The sequence below is a fragment of the Vidua chalybeata genome, chromosome 6, assembly GCF_026979565.1.
Source record: "Vidua chalybeata isolate OUT-0048 chromosome 6, bVidCha1 merged haplotype, whole genome shotgun sequence".
NCBI lineage: Eukaryota > Metazoa > Chordata > Aves > Passeriformes > Viduidae > Vidua > Vidua chalybeata.
The window spans coordinates 9,692,743-9,712,593 of NC_071535.1; the positions used below are offsets into that span (position 1 = coordinate 9,692,743).

A 19,851-nucleotide genomic window follows, 5' to 3' on the forward strand; every position below is an offset into this window, starting at 1 on the left:
GCCTCAGCCTCATAACATACAGAGTAATATTTTGCTGTACAATTTTAGTAAGATATATACAGGAGACTTTTTCAAAGTCTCTTCTCTTCTGAAACTAAAGTAATATGACACTTTACATAACTGAACATTTTTGCCATGACAGTAAATAACCTTCGACTGGCTTTACTGAAGGACATACTAAAAATTACTTTCCTTTCAACTGGAAGCTGGCTTTCTATACAAAAGATTGGTTCTACCTGCAGAAATACACTAACTTCAATGAAATCATGTACTGTCATTCAAAAGCCACATTTCAGCTGCAAAAACGGACTATTAATAGAATTCAGAATAAATTGAACATATTTAAAATACAGATTTCACAGAGTCACTACATATTATTTCAAGAATCTAAGAATCAGTTAGGTGCATGCTTTTTTTCCAGTAAGAGAGTTGTTCTAAATGTAATTTGCTAGATTTAGTGATAAAGTCTTCATATTTAAGCATTTTAAAAGGCTTGCAGTGCTCTTCCTCAGGTGCAATTCAGATTGCCTGTTTTAAAACCTTAACTAGCTGGGGAGGGGGGAAAAGAGGGAGGGAGAGCACTAAAGCAACTTTGTAAAATCCTGAAAAACTCAAATGCTAATATTTGGATTTGAATAGACTATGGAAACTCAATAACTCAGAAATATTTCACATATGTCAAACCAATAGCCCTGCACCTTATCCACAGTTAAAATCCAAGAAACATAAAAAGCACAAATACCAGGATAAAACAGCCGAAATCCTCCAATTTACTGTCTTCTGCCCTGGGATTTTATGTCAGTGGGATGAACTGCTGGGCTTCAAAGAACTGGACTCTGCTAGGAGATGAGCTGCTGATGAGCTTCTCTTCCTGCATTTGGTTACCAACTTGGTAAAATCCAGATTAAACAAATCTCTGAGAAAAATAAAATGCAAGTAAGAGGCTCCTCTGAATTTAGAAGAATGCTCTTGAAGATTAGTATTAAAAACAGGATAGCCACAGCCAGAGTGAGTTGTTCTGTCAAATCAAAAGAAAAATACACTATGAAGTTGATTAAACCCATAGAGTGGCACTGCACTTATAAATGAAAGGAAACCATCCAGCCTGCTAGCTGTGGATAAATTATTTTATGAAATTTCTCTCTGCTCAGATGATGGGAGCATTGGCAACCTTTCTTTGTAACTGCTCTGGACCTGGCTGGGATAGGGTTATTTTTTTCATAGCAGCACTATGATGTTGTTTTAAAATTGTGACCAAATCAGTACTTCAGAAAATAAATGTTTTAGTTACTCCAGAATAGCATTTGCACAGCATCCAGGACCTTTCTGTTTCTCACACTACATCCTCCCCTCCTCCCCATAAATAGTCTGGTGGCTGCACAAGGGTTTGGGAGGGGGCATAACTGTCACCCTGTTCTTTTAAAAGTTTTCTATGCCTTCTGATGTTCACATATTTCTACTGGAGTTCTCACCCACTGTTCATGTAAATAATGATTGTTTTACATTCTTCTTTGTGGGAGGAGAGAATTGATGGACTGTTGGTTTGACCAGTGTGGTTGAAGAGGTAGCAATTTTATCCTCCAATCCACTGTCACTTTTGGAATTCTATATATTGCGAGGTCAGAAATAAAAGTTACTTCCTTTTACTCTATTAACCTTAGTGTGAGTGCGTGAATTATTTCGTGTCGTAGTGCGACACATAACCGGGAAGGCAACACAAACAGACCAGAGATGCCATTTAGCTCAGCATGCTCAGCAATGAAAAGGGAGAAGAGTGGGGTTTCAGTTCAGCTTGCCATCTGCTGTTCAGAACTTGGCTGGGCATTGGTCTGCCCATGAGACGTGATGTGGGGCTGCCTCTGCATCACTTTTTTTGTTTTCTTTCTCTCTTGTTCCACTTCTTAAAACAGCTTTTATTTTGAACCCGAGTTTTCTTTTCTTTTCTGTTCCACTCCTCATTCCCTATTCCACTGAGGGGGAACAGCAGGTAAGCAAGGGCCTGTGTGGTGCTTAGGTGTCTGCTGGGCTTAATCCCCAGCCCTCAACACAAAATCTATGGCAGCAAACCACAGCGTATGATTATTATCAACAGATACTGGAAAGAATTATGGAACATGCAACGCTACCCCAATGTGTTGAAATGTTAGCTAGGTAGCAATGCTCATGATTGCTATCAGCACTCTTAGTCAACTAAGAATTAGGGTAATAATTTCTCAATGTCACATCGAGTCCCATTCATAAAGAGAGCTATACTTCTTGCTCCTTTCAACTACAAGAGTCAACAGCATCTCACATGGTACAGATGCCACAAAATTTTCCAAAGAAAAGAGTAAGAAGCTTCTCCTCCAACCATTCTCACCATTTATCATGCCTGGATGCTCATGTCAGTGTAACATTTGGTTAAATTGAACAAACTGCTCTTCGGCACCAACTTCTACTCAAACTGGTTTTGTCAAAAAAAAAAAAAATTAAAAGCAATACGTCTAAGTTACATCTTAATTTTCAAGTTCTCCCTCACATTTGTGATGTCAAACAAGAGGAGACAAAGGAGGAATTCCCCAAACAGATGAGATTTAGAGTACCAGATATCTTCAGGTTAATAGCTAGAGCTATAAACCATACTACCACTCCTTCACACCAAGCCACCCACATGGCAGAACAAAACCACTGCAAAAATGAGGACTCTTCCAAGAATGCTGGGTTTGGTTGCAGCTCTTCAGTACAAACCATACCCAGAACACACCAATCACTGTGCATGCACTGTGCATCTTAGGAGGAATTCTTTTAACATGACAGGTACTAACCCCACACTGACAATCCTTTCACCTCAGACAAAGAAGAACAAATAACAGACTCCTTAAATACACCTCGGAAAATAAAGAAGTAAATGGAACTGTGTATAATTTATATTCAGAGTAAAAGAAAGTAACAGGAAAAAACCCAGCACATTAGTACAGGAGTTGTTCTGCCACACACAACAGAGAACACTCCTTGCTCTGACTGGGGATGCACAGAGTTGACCACTGAGACATAATTAAGTTACTAATGTAGACAAACTTCACAGTGCCTTCAGGGAACAGACTCACTATCAGCCAAAGTCAAGCCAAAATTTCCACCCTGACACAGCTCTTTACATCCAGGAATACATTTAGAGACAGCTGGGTAGAATTTTGACTCTTAACAAAGTTTCCAGGATTAACCATGGGCTAGAAACTGCATAAACTACTGCTCTACTTTTGAGGTCCACTTTCCAGTGCCAGCCCCAATGAGCAGTCTCCTCACACACCTAAAGTACATACAAAAGTAGAAGCAATACAAATTTTCAGCTTCAATGCTTTCCTACCAATGGAAAGATACACATGATCCTCAGGATCCTGCCTTGAATCTTCTATGATGCAACTGAAGATTAGGTTGAAAAATAAAAGTTGAAGGTTTCTCATTTAATTTCTTTGCACACTTTCCAGTTTGCATCTCTAATTTGCAAAGACATTGTAATGGTTTTACACTGTACAGCAGTTTACTTGCAGATTGATACAGTGGAAAAAAGTGGTGACATGTTAACTGTGCTGTAAAGGAGGTGGCAAGGAGCATTTTAATTTTATCTGAAAATCTGTCAGGACAGTTCTGTCCTCATAAACCTAGCTCCCTTCCTTTTTCATAGTACCACATTCAATGCAATGTGAAAACCTTCCAGCTGAAGTGGATTAATACTGACATTTGAATTTTTCCAATGTATAAGTGGTATCAGCTTTAATAACAGCCATACACGTCATCCTTTATGTTGTATGACATCTAGAACAAATTTAGAGAACCTTTGTTCTCCCAACTGTTCAACACACCAGTGGAGGGAGAAAAGTAGGAACGAAAAATACTTAAGAGGAGCAGAGACAGCCATTAGAACAAGGGCAAGAAGAAAGGCAGTGTTTCTTAAACCATGGCTACTGTTTAGATTAATAGAAAGAGACCGGATAACTGGAACGGAAAATGACTCCCTCAGCGACCTTTAGTGTGCACAGTGCCATCCCCGAGAATGAACCTTAAAAATGGATATGCTCAAAATATTCATCAAGGAAACAGGGAGCAGGCAGCTGACAGTCACTTGAGAGAGAAGCAATGTCTATGGTAAGACTTACAATTCTGGGCTTTTTAGATCAGTTTGACCTCAATTTGCATCTCCTTATCATTCTATTCCTTTAATTAGATTAAAATGTCTTTCATGGCATACTGTAGGTGTTACAGTCTGGCTTCTTTAAACACACTTGAAATGTTAATTAAAAATTCTAACAGCTATGCAGAGTAATGAAAATATATAGAACCATGAGATTCATGAAATTCATCTGAAAGAAACATTTAATGTAGTGACAAAATCCTGAGCAACTGTCAAATACCTCTTTTCTGTCAACACTCACTTAACAAAAGCTTTAGATGTTCTTTACTAGAGAAAAACTATTCTTAGCTGTTTAAAAATGACAGCAGAACAGCCTGATCCCCCTCTAATGGGAGATAAGTCTTCCAGCATCTCAATGGCCTGAAAGTTTAGTTTGATGATAAAAGCAACATAGCTATTTTTAGCACTCTACGGGCATAAAAATACAGCTCTAAACTGTGACCTACAGCTATGCACAGCCAAGCATCACATCATACGACAGCCTTAACTTTAGCTACAAGCACGTCTGTAGTTGCTTCAGACTATCATTATTCATCTCACTACCAACAATACATTTGGATGGATTTAGCAACAAGCATTTGAAATTGTTACCATCTTTTTTCAAATTGCTGCCATCGGCAGAACTCAATTCAAAGGTAGGAGATCTTAATGGACTTGGTAGAAAGTATTTGAGAGACCATGTTAGGTTAAATGGATTACTGCTTCTCTCCAGTACAGAGGATGAAAAAGAACCTTAAAAGCAGAAAAACTTAAACTGTCATATTCAGTACAGAAAGTCATTTTTTCTGGGCACAGTTTGAGTAAATGAAAAAAAAAAAAAAAAAAAAAAAAGGAAAAAGAGAAAAAAAACCCTTGTTTTCTTCCAGCAGTACTAACAACCTGCAAACGGGATATGCTAGAATAAGACACCTTCAAGCAAACTCACCTGAAACAACACTGTTCACAGAAAACTGCAAAGGTAATTTATGTTATTTTATTCCAACTTGCATGCTTGTGTGTGCATGATTTGTTAAAGTGCAAATCAGAAGTCTATTCTACCAGATTTCTGTTTCCAGATAATGTGAAAATAATTTTTAAAATAAAAATCGATACATAAGTTGTAAAACCAAATCAAGCAGAGTTCTAGCACTTAACTACTAATTATTTAATTTCAATTTTAAATATATGTGCAAGTCCAAATTTTTGAGGTTTGGGGGTTTGTGTTTTGTTGGGAGGGAGTGTTCTTATTTACCTGGGTTTTTTGTGGGGTTTGAGGGGTTTTTTTTGTTAGCTTGCGTGAAAGGGTTTAGGGGTATCCTCCCTGTTTGTTTTTTAAATCATGTATACTATGGATAAAATATTAATTAATTCCAAGGTGATGGATATGTAGCTCCAAATGCTGTAAATTTCAGGAAATATTGTAAGGTGCAAGAACTTGTCATATTTCATTATGGCCTGGTGTTTTTGTATAGCAAACTATTCTAAAATCATTAATAAAGTTTCATTCAAACATTCAGTTCCTAAGAAAGAAGTCTACACGTAAAAAGAATTAACCAGTTAGACAGACAAGCAAAATTAATTATTTTTCCTCTCCCCAGCTTAAAAATGCCACTTTTTGGCTGGATGAAATGGTCAAAAACTGATTCCTACAAATCCACAAGATGTCCTGGATCAGAAGTAATTACAAAAACTCTGCTGAGGGAGTTGAAATGGCACCTGAAAGAGCGTGAAAGATTAGTGCAAGAGATTGAAAATGAACAAAAAGTCCAGAAAACTGGCATGGATTACAACTGGCTCAAGAACTACCAAAATCCTCAAGCAACAATTCCAGCTACTGAGCAACGGCAGCTTGAAGTTCTGTGCTCTCAAATCCAGCCTTGCCAAACAGGAACTGTTCTCAGCAGGTAATTGTTTCGTATTTCCCTGACTCCGAGTTCTCTGTCACAAGTAAGATGTTTCTCTACCTAATCAAAGTTTGTATTTGGCTCTGCTCTTCCAAAGTAGCAATGACCAGCAACTGGAGAGCATTTTTACAGTTGTTTTAGAAATTACATCTTCACTTTAATATGTTGCACCTGAAGGAAGTTTTAAATCAGGATTTTCCTGGTCTAATCCAAACAAAGGAAATCTTGTATGACCTTTTGATACTTACCATTTTTCCTGTTACTTATCCCTACTATTCATTAAATAGCAACTCAGTAACTAAAAATCAATTAAAAGGACTAATGCAATGCACTATTATGCGGAAATCCAGCCTTACTGTTCACAATACCAGAAAGCTCCTAAAAACTTAAAAATCAGTGTAAATTAAAAATAATTTAAAAAAAACCACTCCACACATTTTATGAAGAAAAATTCTCCTATGCCTGCATTTTAAGTACATTTTCTAAGGACTCAGAAAGGACAGAACAAGTCCATTTGCCTTTTAAAGCCCAGAATACACCTAAGGGCAAAGTCAGTTTAAATCAAGTTACCCAGATGGGCCAAAGAAAAAAAAAGAAAGCAAAAAAAAAAGCCTACCCAATTACAACTGCTTTCAATCCACAATAGCTGGAGCATATCCAGTGCATTGTTACAGCTCTTTTCCTCTTACAGTCTTCTGGGGGAGGTGAGTGGGAAAATGTGGCAGCAAGGAAAAAATGACACTAGAACTCAAGTAATTTCCTCCTCCCCCACCCCCAAGTGACAAGAGAGGAAAGAGAAAAGTTTTCAGTGCTGATGATTAGATTTCAATTTTTGGTTTTTTTTCTAGATTTCGGGAAGTTTTGGCAGAAAATGATGTTTTACCGTGGGAAATAGTCTACATATTCAAGCAAGTTTTAAAAGATTTTCTTACCACCATTGAGAGAGAAAACCAAGCAGAGCAGCTGGTAGATGCATGGAATACAAATTGCCCTGAACATTTTAGTCCTTGTGGTGACAGCTCCAACAAGTCGGACAAAGATGAAATCCCCACGGTTTCAAGTTATGTCGACAAAAACACACAAAGCATGTTTCCCACCTTCTCTCACAGAATCTGGAATCTACCCTATTACTACCCATCAAGTTAAGTTGGTTTGTGTTGCTTTCAAAAAGTTATGTAGCCATCCACATTCCTTTCTTGTAACTGCTGTCCAGATATGCAGGACTAAATGTGATATGCTCCCCTTTTTATTCCAACTTTAGAAATTAAAATCCTTTGTAATAGCTAGTATGCAGTAACTTAGGTATCAACTCACCTTTTATCTTTAAAGCTTCTTAGAGCTGTTGTGTTTGAAGCCACCTTTTAATCAAAAATGTAGATGTTTCTGACAAAAACTCTGAGGCAGTTTAATTTTCTGCCATATAGAGCTAGAAGTATTTGAACAACAACGAAAAAAGGCTGCTTTGCATATTTTGAAACAGCATCAATCCACAGAGTGTTAGACAAAAACTTCTGTATTTGTCACATAGCTTTTAGGCTCTAAGGGAACTTTATACTGTGTAAAAGAAATGGTTTAATATAACATCAGTTAAATAAACTAGTAAATACTTTTTGGAGCTGAATAATTATTTCTTCAAGAATAATTGCATGAAAATACTGACAGGATTTAGCTGCATGTATTATTTCTATGTTTTTTTCTAAACTATACTCTGCACATGCTGAAGTATGTGAAGGTGGACAGCTATACAAAACCACTAGATACTTAACAGCATTTAACAACTAGTTCTCTATTCTTTAAAAAAATTAATGAATTATTTAATTGTAAATAGCTGTTTTTCATTTGACTTACTTGTTCTGAAACCCAAATTCTGCATAAACCTTTAACATTTTGATGAAATCAGTTGGTACTTCTCTAAAATAGCCAAGGAGTCAACAAATCACTTCCAACACACAAGGTGCTCATTCTAAATTTGTACATAACAAGATCTAATGTTTCTCAGCCACCATGATCTATCACTGTGGGTTCACTAAGTTTTACAAGATTATTCACATACATAGCAGTCATGACCACAGCAGGCAATTAGAGCAGAAAATCAATGAAAACATATGCCAGAACTCAGCTGGCTACATTTCCAATTGTGCTCCCATCACTGTAACAAGTTTTCACATGTTTCATGTAACGTCGTCTTCTCTGTATTTGCTTTCGATTTGTCTGTTGGATCAGAAAAAATGGGTAAGACTCATATGGCCCAATTCACAGAATACACTATTCCATAAACAAAACTGCTTCCTCTGGTATTTTCTTCAAACATACTGAAGAAGCCGATCAGATTTCATCAAGTTGGTAACACAACTTTAAAGCATCTTATGCTCCACAGCTGTATCCCCTATTCCAGAAAAAATTTACTAATAATACAACATAAATTGGATGAACAAATGGCACATTCATTTACTAAACACTTTTAAATTTTTTTAATAATGGATTAAAAAAGTATTTCAAAAGCTTATGATATAGAAAACATTTCATGTAGAAAAATAAAACATAACATTCACAGAAGATAAAACAATGAGAACTCCCACATCCATGTAAAGGACAAAGCACTGGAGGACTAGAGTAAAAAAAAATTCCAACAGACTTAAAATAATAAAAGCTGCAGCTCAATACCAAAAGTAACTAGCCCCTCCCATAAACTAAATACACAAAGCTTCACAAGGACATGCAAACTTCCTCTATCTGCACTCAGAGCTGCTATAAACTTTGTCCTCTTCTTGTCAGTTTGTGGATTAATAACAAAAACACCGTTCTAAACTTACTCTGCCCTACTGATGCAGCACAAGGAGATTCTTCTCCTGGAGCTCTAATCTAATCCCTGTATGAGGGCAGCAAGAGATTCAAAGAAAGATTTTTCCACAGTGATAAAAATTCTCACAAGTATTAAATGTCAAGTACCTTTCCTACAGGAAGGAGAGTAACAGGTACTGAGCATTTAAAAGGCATTGGCAGGATTAATATTACTCTGAGAATTAACATCCATAATGCTGGTTTCAGATAGCTTTGAAGTGGTCAAATGTGCAAGATTCCTGCAACGGTAATTCATGTAAGTTTATTTCTTAAAATGGTATCCTCACAGCTGTCTATCTGAAAAATTGGTAAAAAAACCTCTAAAATGCAGCTTCCTAATTTTCACTAACAGAAAATGGAAGGCCAGTGGAAGATCCACTTACTTTAACAATCACCAAAAAAAAAAAAAAAAACCAAGAAAAACAACAAGATAACCCCAGATACAACTTGCCCATGCTTTGCAAACTTCACTTCAATTTCATTTTAACATAAGCAAATGCATTTTTCCAAGTTCAGAAAGAGGGACTATCAACTATGCCATATTCTAAAAGGCAGTTGCTGCACAGTAGTTTAAAAATATAGGTAGGCATCATGGCCAATTCAGTGTTAAATCCCTATACAGTGCCAGGCAAATGCACAGAAAGGCTCACCTACTTTTATATACATGTTTTAATCAGATTACTGCATCCACTTCTAGTGTCTGCATTTGGGGGAAAGGAGAAGGAGAAAGCAAAAGAGAACCGCAGAAAGTGCAGGAAAAAATATTCAAAGGCTGAGAAAATGCCATCCTCTAAGGCCATTTTTTCAAGTACTGAAATGTGGGTTAACTTTGTGGAGTACAAGCACTTCCTCCTGACCAAATAGTTATATACCCTCTCTAGTTAAAAAGCAGAGAAAAGCAAAGAAAAAGCAACGGGGTAAGGGAGAGAAGCCCAACTAAAAACGTTGAAAATATTTTAAAGGAATTTGTTAGGTTTACTGCAACATGCTGCCAAGAAAATCTGCTCTTCAGCTCACCAGCTGACACAAGCCATTTGCTAAAATTATGCATACCCTTAAAATTCAGCTACCTCAGACAGGAGCAAGATTGCTGGAAGGCCAGTCACCACTACCCTGTGGGAGATCACTGTCCAAGAACTCTGCAACTGCTTCTTTAAGTATTTTTTATTTATGCCCTACACAATTTATGAGGTGTTCTAAAACTGCATGAGGTGTTCTAAAACCACATTGTCCCTTACACTGAGCCAGCAGGTATTTCTGCAATAGGCAGGCAACACAAACCACTCTGGTGACAGAAAGGTGAGTGGCAGTAATTGCAAAGGACAGCAGTGTCTCCCACCTGCACAAGCGTCAAGCAAAGCAAACAGCATGCAATGTTTCCAGCCAGTAAGTCAGCTTCAAAAAGGTGCTAACTTGGTGAAAGGTACACCTATGAAACACTGAAAATACACACTTAAGCCTTTAACTGTCTTAATGTGAACACAATTGTGTTGATACCAAGGAAGGATTTAAGGGTCTAAATTTCTTTTCTTTCAGTTAAACCTAATAAAAGGAGTTAAAAAGTTAATCAATGAGCTGTTTAAGGACAGAAATTCTAGTCAGATTTTATGCAGTTTCTATTTCTACTACCTTTCCCCAACCAGCTCAATTACTAATACTGCCATTCTAGAGGTAGTTCTGGAAGCAAAAGAATCTTAAAACCTTGGAAAATGAAGCATCATCAGTAAAGGAAGCAAACACATTCCACATCTCATTTTAAGGGAGACACGAGGCTTTTAGATCCCATTAAACAATCTCAGTAATGTTTCCGTAAAGTATTATTACACACACTCGTGTGCAATAACACACCTGTTACTACCAATTTGGTATTAAACCCACACATTCTTACGTATAAATTCAGACAAAACTGGTAGGCAGACAAGTGTCCATCAGTAATTGTATATCCAGCTTCAACTAAACATAAATAAGCATTTAAAAAATCTGAGTAACTTTAGTTTTGACTTTCCCAAGAAACAAAAAAATAATTTTGAAGGAAATAGACAATTATGCTACAAGCAGCCTCAACAAATGAGGAGAAATTCTTTTGTTTTCAGCTCCTCAAACGCTTTCTTAAGAAGTCAGTGAATAAAATACAAGCATTTCCTTTGAAATGCTTGAGTCTAAACTTCCTATAGAGACTTCAAGTTTTGCAAAAACACTCGAAATGTAAGCACATTCCCAGAGCTGTGAAACAGAAGTATGCATGGAAACAAAACACACCTAAGCAAACACAGCTTCTCATACAGATTCCTTCCATTTCGTGGCAGGACAGATATGCACTTGTCATCTATGCTCAAAAGTTTTATAGCTATTTTTAAGAAATTCTGTCCACACTTACATAAATGGTCATTTAAGATGCTTCTGTCCCACTCAGACATGGAGAAAAAAAAATTATAAAACCAAACCTGTAAAAATATTTTTTCCCTACTAACACAGCTGTCAAATTCACAATCAGGTCATCTGCTAGGACTTATGAATAGAAAGAGCTTTCTGGTCAACCAAAAATGAAGATGTGCCTCTGCCTAGTCACACAAGGCTTGATCAATCTTATTTCTCCTGTGTACAGGAAATACACAAAATAGATCTTGTGGCTTAGTACTCAGTTGGGTTAAAGAGTCAAACAATAAATACTACAGAAATGTTACTATCACCTAAATAACGACCAAAAAGTTACAAACATTTGTTTGTACTGGCTTGAGGCATCATATTCACAGAAATAACTTAAAAGAACTGCAAAATTTTGTCTGGTCACTTCTGGAAAATTTTAACTACTTGCACAAAGCCCAGTAGCTCTTGGTCAGTGATTCAGAGCTTGGTAATGGCATCTTTACACTGAAAGATAAAAAGGAATAGGTATTTTGAGGTGCCAGTTTTGTCCTTCACTTGAAGCAAAGACAGAAACACTGATAGCCTGAACAGTCTCTGCTGAAATATCAGACTACCTGATAGCAAGATGTTACACGAAAAGATCATTCTTTCTCAGATGCCAATGTACACCTTTTAAGATAAACACACCTCTACTGCAGTGCACCACACAGGGAAAAATAAAACCCGAAACACACAGGAGTGTATGCCCAGCTCATCTCGAAAAATACTCTATGGAAGTGCATACAGAACAGTTTTCTATAGGAACCACAGATACACTACCACACCTGGTCTAAACACCAAGATTACTATGCACTGCCACACTCCAGGCAGCATCCAGGAGAAGTAGTTTTTGGATTTCAACATCCAGACTCCACTGAAAAGCAAATGTACCTGGCTGCTATGCAAACACACATACACTTCTTGTTGCCTGTAAACTCTGCCATCTGAGAAAAACAAATAAGGAACAATAAGTCAATATACCTCTGACTTGCTATACTCTGGTAACTTAAATGCTTCCTTAGGTCACGACAGCAATGAACTTGTGAACCTCGTTTGTCACTTACCACTGAAAAAATTTTAAGTTAATGCACCTGAATCAGAATAAACTGAGCAGTTTTTAGTACAGTTCTACAGTTTTTCAACCGGACTAGGTACAGCTGCACACCAGCACTAATGCACTTCAGAGAAAGCAAACCCTACACGCAACATATCTAGTGATGACGGAGACAATAGACCTAAGCAGCAAATCAGAAAACAACATCAAATATTAAACGCATAGAAACGCATCAGCCACAAACGCTACCGGGGGTGTTAGGCTGGCATCCAGCAACTACACAGCCTGGGCCCACCAGAGCAGAGGAGCCAGAGGAGGCTGCCCTGGCTCTGGGGAATGCCCAGGGCACACAGCAGAGAGGAGAGAGGGAGGCCATCAAGAGCAGCGGCCCAGCGGCCCGCACTCACCCCGCAGCCCTCAATGGTTCCTGTGCGGGGTAGCGGGGAGAAGCGCCAGGGAGGCCGACCCGCTCCTCCTCGCCCAGGAGCTCGGCAGCGGTGACGACCCCGCCGACGGTGAACCAGTCCCGGCGCTGGCCCTCGGGCAGCCTCCGCAGCATGGCGGGGATGGCGGCCCCGGCACGCGGTCCCGCGCCGCCCTGCCCTGCCCGGGCACACCCTCCCGCCCCGCCCCGCCCCGCCCCGCCCCGGCGGGAGCGCTCCCGGCGGCGGCCTGCCTGCCCTTCGCGCCCCCGTCACGGGGAGCTGCGCGCCCAATGCCTCTAAACCCGCCCCCGGCACGTATTAAAGCCTTCCTTAGAAAGGCACGACCTACAGACGCAGATCAGAAGTGTCCGGCAGGGTCGAACACTAAGGTCTGTCATCCCTACTGGATAAATTTCAAAAGAAGAATAGGAATTAAGATAAACGTGACTGTTGAACTTCCCCTTAATCCTGCCGTCCTCTCTTCTGAAATAACTGAAAACATCTAGGTGCAATTTGTTAAATCAGATAAATAATGAAAACCAATATGAACACAGGGTAGACCTTTGCTTTCTCTAACAGGATTTATCATCTCCACACTGAGTACCTGATCCAATGCTGGCATTTGGCTGCTTAAGAACTGTTACTCTCAGATAGGTAGATACAAATCTGGGGCATATGTAGAGATGTATGGATACCACAGCCTCCGGTTGCTTAATGTACAAGCCTCAAAATCCTAAATTAAAGAAAGAAGGGGATTTTCCTCACTAAAATTTCATGTTTTAAATGAAAGAGGTGACATACATGCAGTATTTTGACATAAGTTATGGTTCTATATTAAATGCAAAAAAAAAGCCCATGAAAGATTGAAGAAGTCTTGCCCTCTATGACAAAGCTCATGTAGCAAATCTCTACACCTGCAGATTATGTAAATCACTCACTGGGAAAGTAAATGCTGTCTGTGATCCCACTACAGCATTTCAACACACACAAGCTCTGCTTTCCTTTCACAGCCTCGGGAGGCCTGGGTGGTCATTCCCCCCCTCACACCACTGAACAATGCCTGAGCACAGCTCTGGAATTCCAGTCACCCTGTCCTTCCTGCACCTGGAGGAAACGGCCTGCAAAGCACGTAGGTGCTTCAGACTACATAAATATGGCCCAGCGGGTGCCTCCCACTCCTCCAGGACAAGCTGTTCCCTAAGGGACACGCTGCATAGACTGTGACAGGCCCTTCCCGGCATTGTCCTGGCATGGGACCTGCTGCGCTTGTTCTTGGGAAGCAGGACTGAGGTGAAGACCTACACTGGAAGAGCATTGCCAGCCGATCGAGGGAGGTGATCCTGCCCCTCTGCTCAGCCTAGGGGAGGTGAATGCAGAGTTTTGTGTCCAGTTCTGTGCTCCTCAGTACGAGAGGGATGTGGAGCTCCTGGAGCAGGTCCAGTGGAGGACAACAGATAATGACTGGGAGCCTGGAGCATCTAATGAGAAAAGGCTGAAAGAACTGGGCCTGTCCAGCCTCAAGAAGAAACATCTGAGAGGAGACCTCATCAGTGTGTATAAATATCTAAAGAGAAGGTGGCAAGAGAAGGGAGCCAGGCTCTTCTCAGTGGTGCTGAGTGATGGAACAAGAGGCAATGGGCAGAAACTGATGCAGAGGAAGTTCCACCTGAACATGAGGAAGAACTTCACTGTGCAGTGACCGTGCACTGGAACAGGTTGCCCAGAAAAGGTGTGGAGTCTCCCTCACTGGAGATATTAAAGAACGATCTGGATGCAATCCTGTGCCACGAGCTCTGGGATGACCCTGCTTGAGCGGGGAGGTTGTTCCAGGTGCGTCACTGCGGTCCCTTCCCGCCTGACCGATTCCGTGATTCCCAGGGAAGCGGGGCTGGCACCGCCGCGGTGCGACGGCGCTCTGGTCCTCCGCGGCCCTAGGGGGCGCTGCTGTCCCCGCCCGCCGCGCGTCCCTTCCCGGCGCACCCCGCGGCGGCAGCGGACCCGTCCCCGTTCCCGAGTGTGACCTTCGCCGCTCCCCTGGCACGGTGGGTCTGGGCCCGGCGAGCCCCGCCTGGGTCCTGGCGGGCACCGCTCGGGGGTGTCTCCGGTGGGGGCAGTGCTGGTTCAGCCTGGGAAGGGAAGAAGGGAGGAAGGGAACGCGGCCCGCGGCGCTGGAACTTCGCCGTTACCCTCCCGCCCCCGTGCAGCGGGTCGGGGCTCGGGCAGGTGCCCCGAGCTGCGGCGGGTTGTGGCGGGGAGGTCAAGGAGACAGCAAATACAGAGTTGTTCCGGGTAGATATCAGAAAAAATACTCAAAACGGCGTCGCGCCCGCGCAGGCCCTGGGGAAAGGTCTCTGCCGGGCTTTGGCACGGGGTTAAGTGGAAACAGCACTGCTTATTCCCTGTGTCCTGTAGCGGTGGGGAAATCTTTCCTTCCTGTTCTCTTCAGTCTCCTTGTTTGTTAGTATGTCTTGATATTCTGCTATAGCAGAGTAACTGTTTGTATTCCACTGTTCATCTGAAACTACAAACGCTGGAAATTTAGGTGGGCAGTGTCCTTAATGCAGTGTCGTTAATAGTGTCGGTGAAAGAACAAAGGTGTTTCAGGAACTTCTGCCACAATAATAAATTATTGAAATGACTGTCCATTAACAAATGTAATGTGAGTTTGTCTGTAATTATATACGAAGCGCCTCAAAGTTGCTTTCATTCTTTAAGAAACACCTAGATTTTTCCAATTGTTTTGACAATGGCTGCTCTTGCACCCTCTCCTCTTAGAGAGGAGATGCGTTACCAAACGATGCTTTACATTTAGTTACGGCAGATTACCTCAGAGAAGCTTAACTCAACTTTTTTTCCTGGGTCTGACTTTTTATTGGGTTGTAATAAGTGTGAATAGTGACTGTTGAGTGTGCATAAGACACGGGGTTTCTCAGTGCAGTGTGGTGCAAATGTGCACTAACATTTATGGGAGTTGGGACAAGCTTTATTGTAAAACCTCTTACAGTTTTCTCTTTGTCTTACAAAGCTGCATGGAAGGGAAAAAACTGCCAACACTGACAGGCTTCTTGCTCTTGGGGCATATTTTAAAAGTCAAATAGTTATGATAAAGCATGAATTCATTAGCTTAACATCATTTATGTTGCTATTTTGAGTAGAAATTACCATGCTGGAAGAGACAGCTGCGAGGGAGGGAAGCTAATTTGGTAGTGCAAGGAAGGAGCCTCGCTGGCTTGTCTGGAATGAGACTTCTTCCTAAGGGAATCGGGAAACTTTAGGAAAAAGCTGTTACTGATAGGCAGAGAGAAATCTGTTTCTGCTCTGTAAATGTTCTGTTGACTCATCTTTAAACCCTTTCATCAACTGTAATTTTAATTTTTTTTTTTTTGTGTTAGCCCATAAATTGTAACTTTAACTCTGAATTTTCATTTCTTTGCTTGGAATTCTGCATGCTTGGGGATTTTTTAAACTTGTAAACTGCTGCTGATACGCATCAGGAGTGTGTGTGTATACATAAAGATAGATGAATATATGTATGTATGTCTGTATGTATGTTAAAAATCCAGCAGGTAAGAGTACAGCTGCAAAAGTTAAAATGACAACACTTTTTATAAATTTCAGATGGTGCAGACCATGATTCCAAAGGCATTGAGACCCATGTCATTCTACTTCTCTACTGTGTATCAAGAAATATGGGTTGGTGTAGCATTAACAACTTATGCCTACTACAAGATTTCTTATGGGGGTAAGTCACACATTATAGTCTTTTTTTATAGAAGAGAATACCCAAACAGGAATCAGTCATTGAAGATAGCCAGCAAATAAGAAATTAACATTCTTCCTTAGGGCAGGTCTTTGCTATAAAAATTTAGGTGTTTTAAATGCTGATTGTAAATGGTTCTACTAACAAAAATACTCAGATGGCAGTGTAACTGTGCTTACATTATGAAGATTAGGTAATGTAGGTATTGGTTTTTAAAATGCAGATCTAACTCACTTGAGATTTTGAAAAAAAAATAGTTTTATAAAGGTTTTCTCACGTGAACATGTGAGAGCGTATTTTGGGGTGATGGCATCTCAAAATGAGAGCTACATCATTGAACATGAGCATGTGTGTTACTTGGTGACACTGGATGACTTTCTCAGAGAAAGAAACAGAATAGCTAATGTAAAAATAATAAATTTGAGTGGGCCAGGTCCCTTAAAGCAGAAGGGTACAAGAGATCATAGTGTTTTAAAGGTCCTGTTTGTCAATTTAGGCTGTGCTCAATAAATCCCAAGTCAAACCCTTTACTGGGTGTTGTGAGCAATGAAGTGTTGTAAGTTAGATAAAGGAATCCCTTGCTGTGGGAACAGCTGAGAGATATTACATCAGTATTTCTCTAGCTTTGTCCAAATAATGTGTAGCATTCCAAAACTGATACACTGCACTTAAAAGTTTAAATAAATATAAGTAGCTGATCTTAATGGGTACTTAATGACTATTAAGTAAATATGAGTAGTTGAGGTAGACAAGAAGAAAAAAAAAGTTTTACCTTTTGATTTAACCTTTTATTTCAAGGAGAGTTCAAAATGGAGAGACTGTTTGAAACTTGTCTTCATGTCATGCTATGTTAATTCGTGACCTGGTGTAGACTTTTGAGGGCCAAAAAACCTGGATAAATGGCAACTGTATGCTAAGCTTTATTTGAAAGGGAAAATAGTTTTTAATAGCTGTAAGCCATTCTGCACTTTGAGGGATAATTTTGCAAATAATTATGGAATTACAGAAGAGTATGTTCTAGGATAAATCAGATAGGAAGGGACCTCTTGAGCTTACCTGGTCCTAACCAGTGCTTGAAGCAGTTAGATCCCAGTTAGATCAGGTTGTTTATTACCTTATTCATAATTTAAGTGAGTATTTCCAAGGATGGATATTGTACAATCTTTTATAACAGTCTGCCTTATGAAGAATTTTTTTTTTCATCACTGTGACCCAGTGTTTTAGGAGAACAATTACAATGGGAATGCAAAATACAAAGGAAAAATTTAAAGCAAATGCTTAACTTCAGTTTACATACATATCTTGTGTGTGTATATATCCGTATATTATGTGAAATAGTAACATTCCATAAAAGTTTCTTTTGATGTAGAATTCTTGTTGACTATAATTTTTAAATGCATGGAGTCTTGGTTAATTAAAAACAAACAACTTCTAAAAAGTAATATAAAGTTTACAGAAATGTACCATGGAAAGTACATGTTGTACACTTTCAATTCTTGTTTAAGCTAATCATAAGCTAATTAAAATTTATCTGTAAGAGGTAAATAGGAAATATATTTTTAACTGTCATTGTTCAGCTTATTTTTTTTCCTTTTTTTTTTTCCCCAGGCAAAAAATCATCAGGAAGTAGTAAGTATTGGATATCTAATACCTTGGTGTAATTTTTAAATAAATGCAGTAAAAATTAGTTCAGAATATTTTACATTAGATAAATTTGGGGCTTAAGTTACAGATTTAGCAAATATTTAAAGACTACTTCAAAATAAGTAATTTTGGTTGTATTGATAATTTTATAACCTAGAAACAGCTGTGGATCTGCACATAAATAATCTTTTGTGTAGGTTTTAGGAGTAAAATGGAAATTCTATACCTTGACTGTGTGGGCGAGGATTTTTTTTCAAATAATAGTAACAACCATTTAATGTAATTACTGAAATCAGCATGATTTCAAGAGTACCTGCTATTTTAGCTATCAAGAAACTAAAAAGTATAAACTTGTGTTTTGAATTCATATTTTTATAATGTAATGTTTAGATATTTAGGGACAGTTTGTTCTGAATTCACACTGGAATTTATTTTTTCATGACCTGCTGCATCTTAGTTCACTTGCTGCAGCATGAGAGAGAACCCATTTGCTCACAGTTGAATTTGTACTTGCAAACATAATTTACTTTTTGAAATGTGCAATTAGAGAAAATACTGCCTAGTAGACTTGGAATAACAGTGTAAATAAAGTCCAGTTCTGGAAGAACCATAACAAAACCAAGGAAGAATGGATGTTTGACTGTAATAGGGCTTTAAAACTTGCAAAAGAGAAATTTTAATAATTGCTAAATTTACCTATGTACATATTCTGAGGGTATTATTTCATTTGAATAGCCAATCTTTGTGCTCAGATGTAAGTACAGTTGTCAGTTCTAGGACCTGCACTACATTCCTGAATTGATTTGCTTTACTGTTTGAACAGCCTAAATTGTGTCTTTGTTTCAGAGTCCTCTGGTTCTGGCCATCATTAAAGATCTCTTCTCTTCTTGGAATATGAATTTGGTGGTTCATCATTTCTGCTGCAAATGAAGGGAGTTACAACCATAGGGAAATAAATACTAGAACTGTACCTGATCCATCTGCTGTAATTGGAAAAAGAATAAATCCATTGAGCAACAAGTAATTAAAGATGTTGGACAATATGTGCTGGAGTGCAGTGCTAACCTAATTTTTAGAATAAGCTTCTACAGTTCTAAGTACTATGTTAAACTTTTTCAACAGTACTTTAAAAGGGACCAGATCTTTATAACTAAACTTCATAATGGGATTCCATTCCTCCCCGCCCCCCCCTTCCCGCATAATAGCTTTTTTGGCTATTAACTTTAAAAATGTCATTTAATAGGATGCCAAGTATGAGGACTTAATCCCCAGCTTTTTGTCAACTTGTTCAGTAATCAAGGGTACCAAAATTAATTTTTAAATCTTACATTTTTAAAGAGTTAATAGTTCTGCAGGGTTTAAAAGCAAAAGTTACATTGTTATGAAAACACAATGCAAAATGTTTACAAATAAACATTTAAAAGGGCATGATTGACAACTATATTTTTTTGTTCTTTCATATTCAGTAGAGCTAAGGAATTATTCTGAAAGGCTTTTCCTTTAGTCACAAGTTTTGTAAAGGAATAAGTGATAACATGCCCATATTGTATAAGAAAATTGATATTACATGGACTTCCATTTGCCATTGGAGCTTACCTCAGAAAACCTCAGAATTTAAAGGGAATAATGAAATCACACACTGGCAGCAGTTGGTATGAGCACAAACATTT

General features: G+C 39.0%; 2 protein-coding genes across 3 annotated transcripts in view; one reads left to right on the plus strand and one right to left on the minus strand.

The window, feature by feature from the left end:
* Positions 1 to 12,911, minus strand: part of TDRD9 (tudor domain containing 9) — a 68,486-nt gene extending 55,575 nt beyond the window's left edge. For both annotated transcript variants that reach the window (XM_053946785.1, XM_053946784.1), the window contains exon 1: positions 12,760 to 12,911. In XM_053946785.1, the coding sequence (XP_053802760.1) occupies positions 12,760 to 12,911 (152 nt within the window). The remainder of the gene's footprint in view (positions 1 to 12,759) is intronic.
* On the plus strand, positions 5,753 to 7,226 carry RD3L (RD3 like). The gene is made up of 2 exons (XM_053946787.1): positions 5,753 to 6,051; positions 6,900 to 7,226. The coding sequence occupies exons 1-2, from the start codon at positions 5,753 to 5,755 to the stop codon at positions 7,195 to 7,197; spliced, it is 597 nt and encodes a 198-aa protein (XP_053802762.1). The 3' UTR covers positions 7,198 to 7,226.
* Positions 12,912 to 19,851: the final 6,940 nt, after the last annotated feature.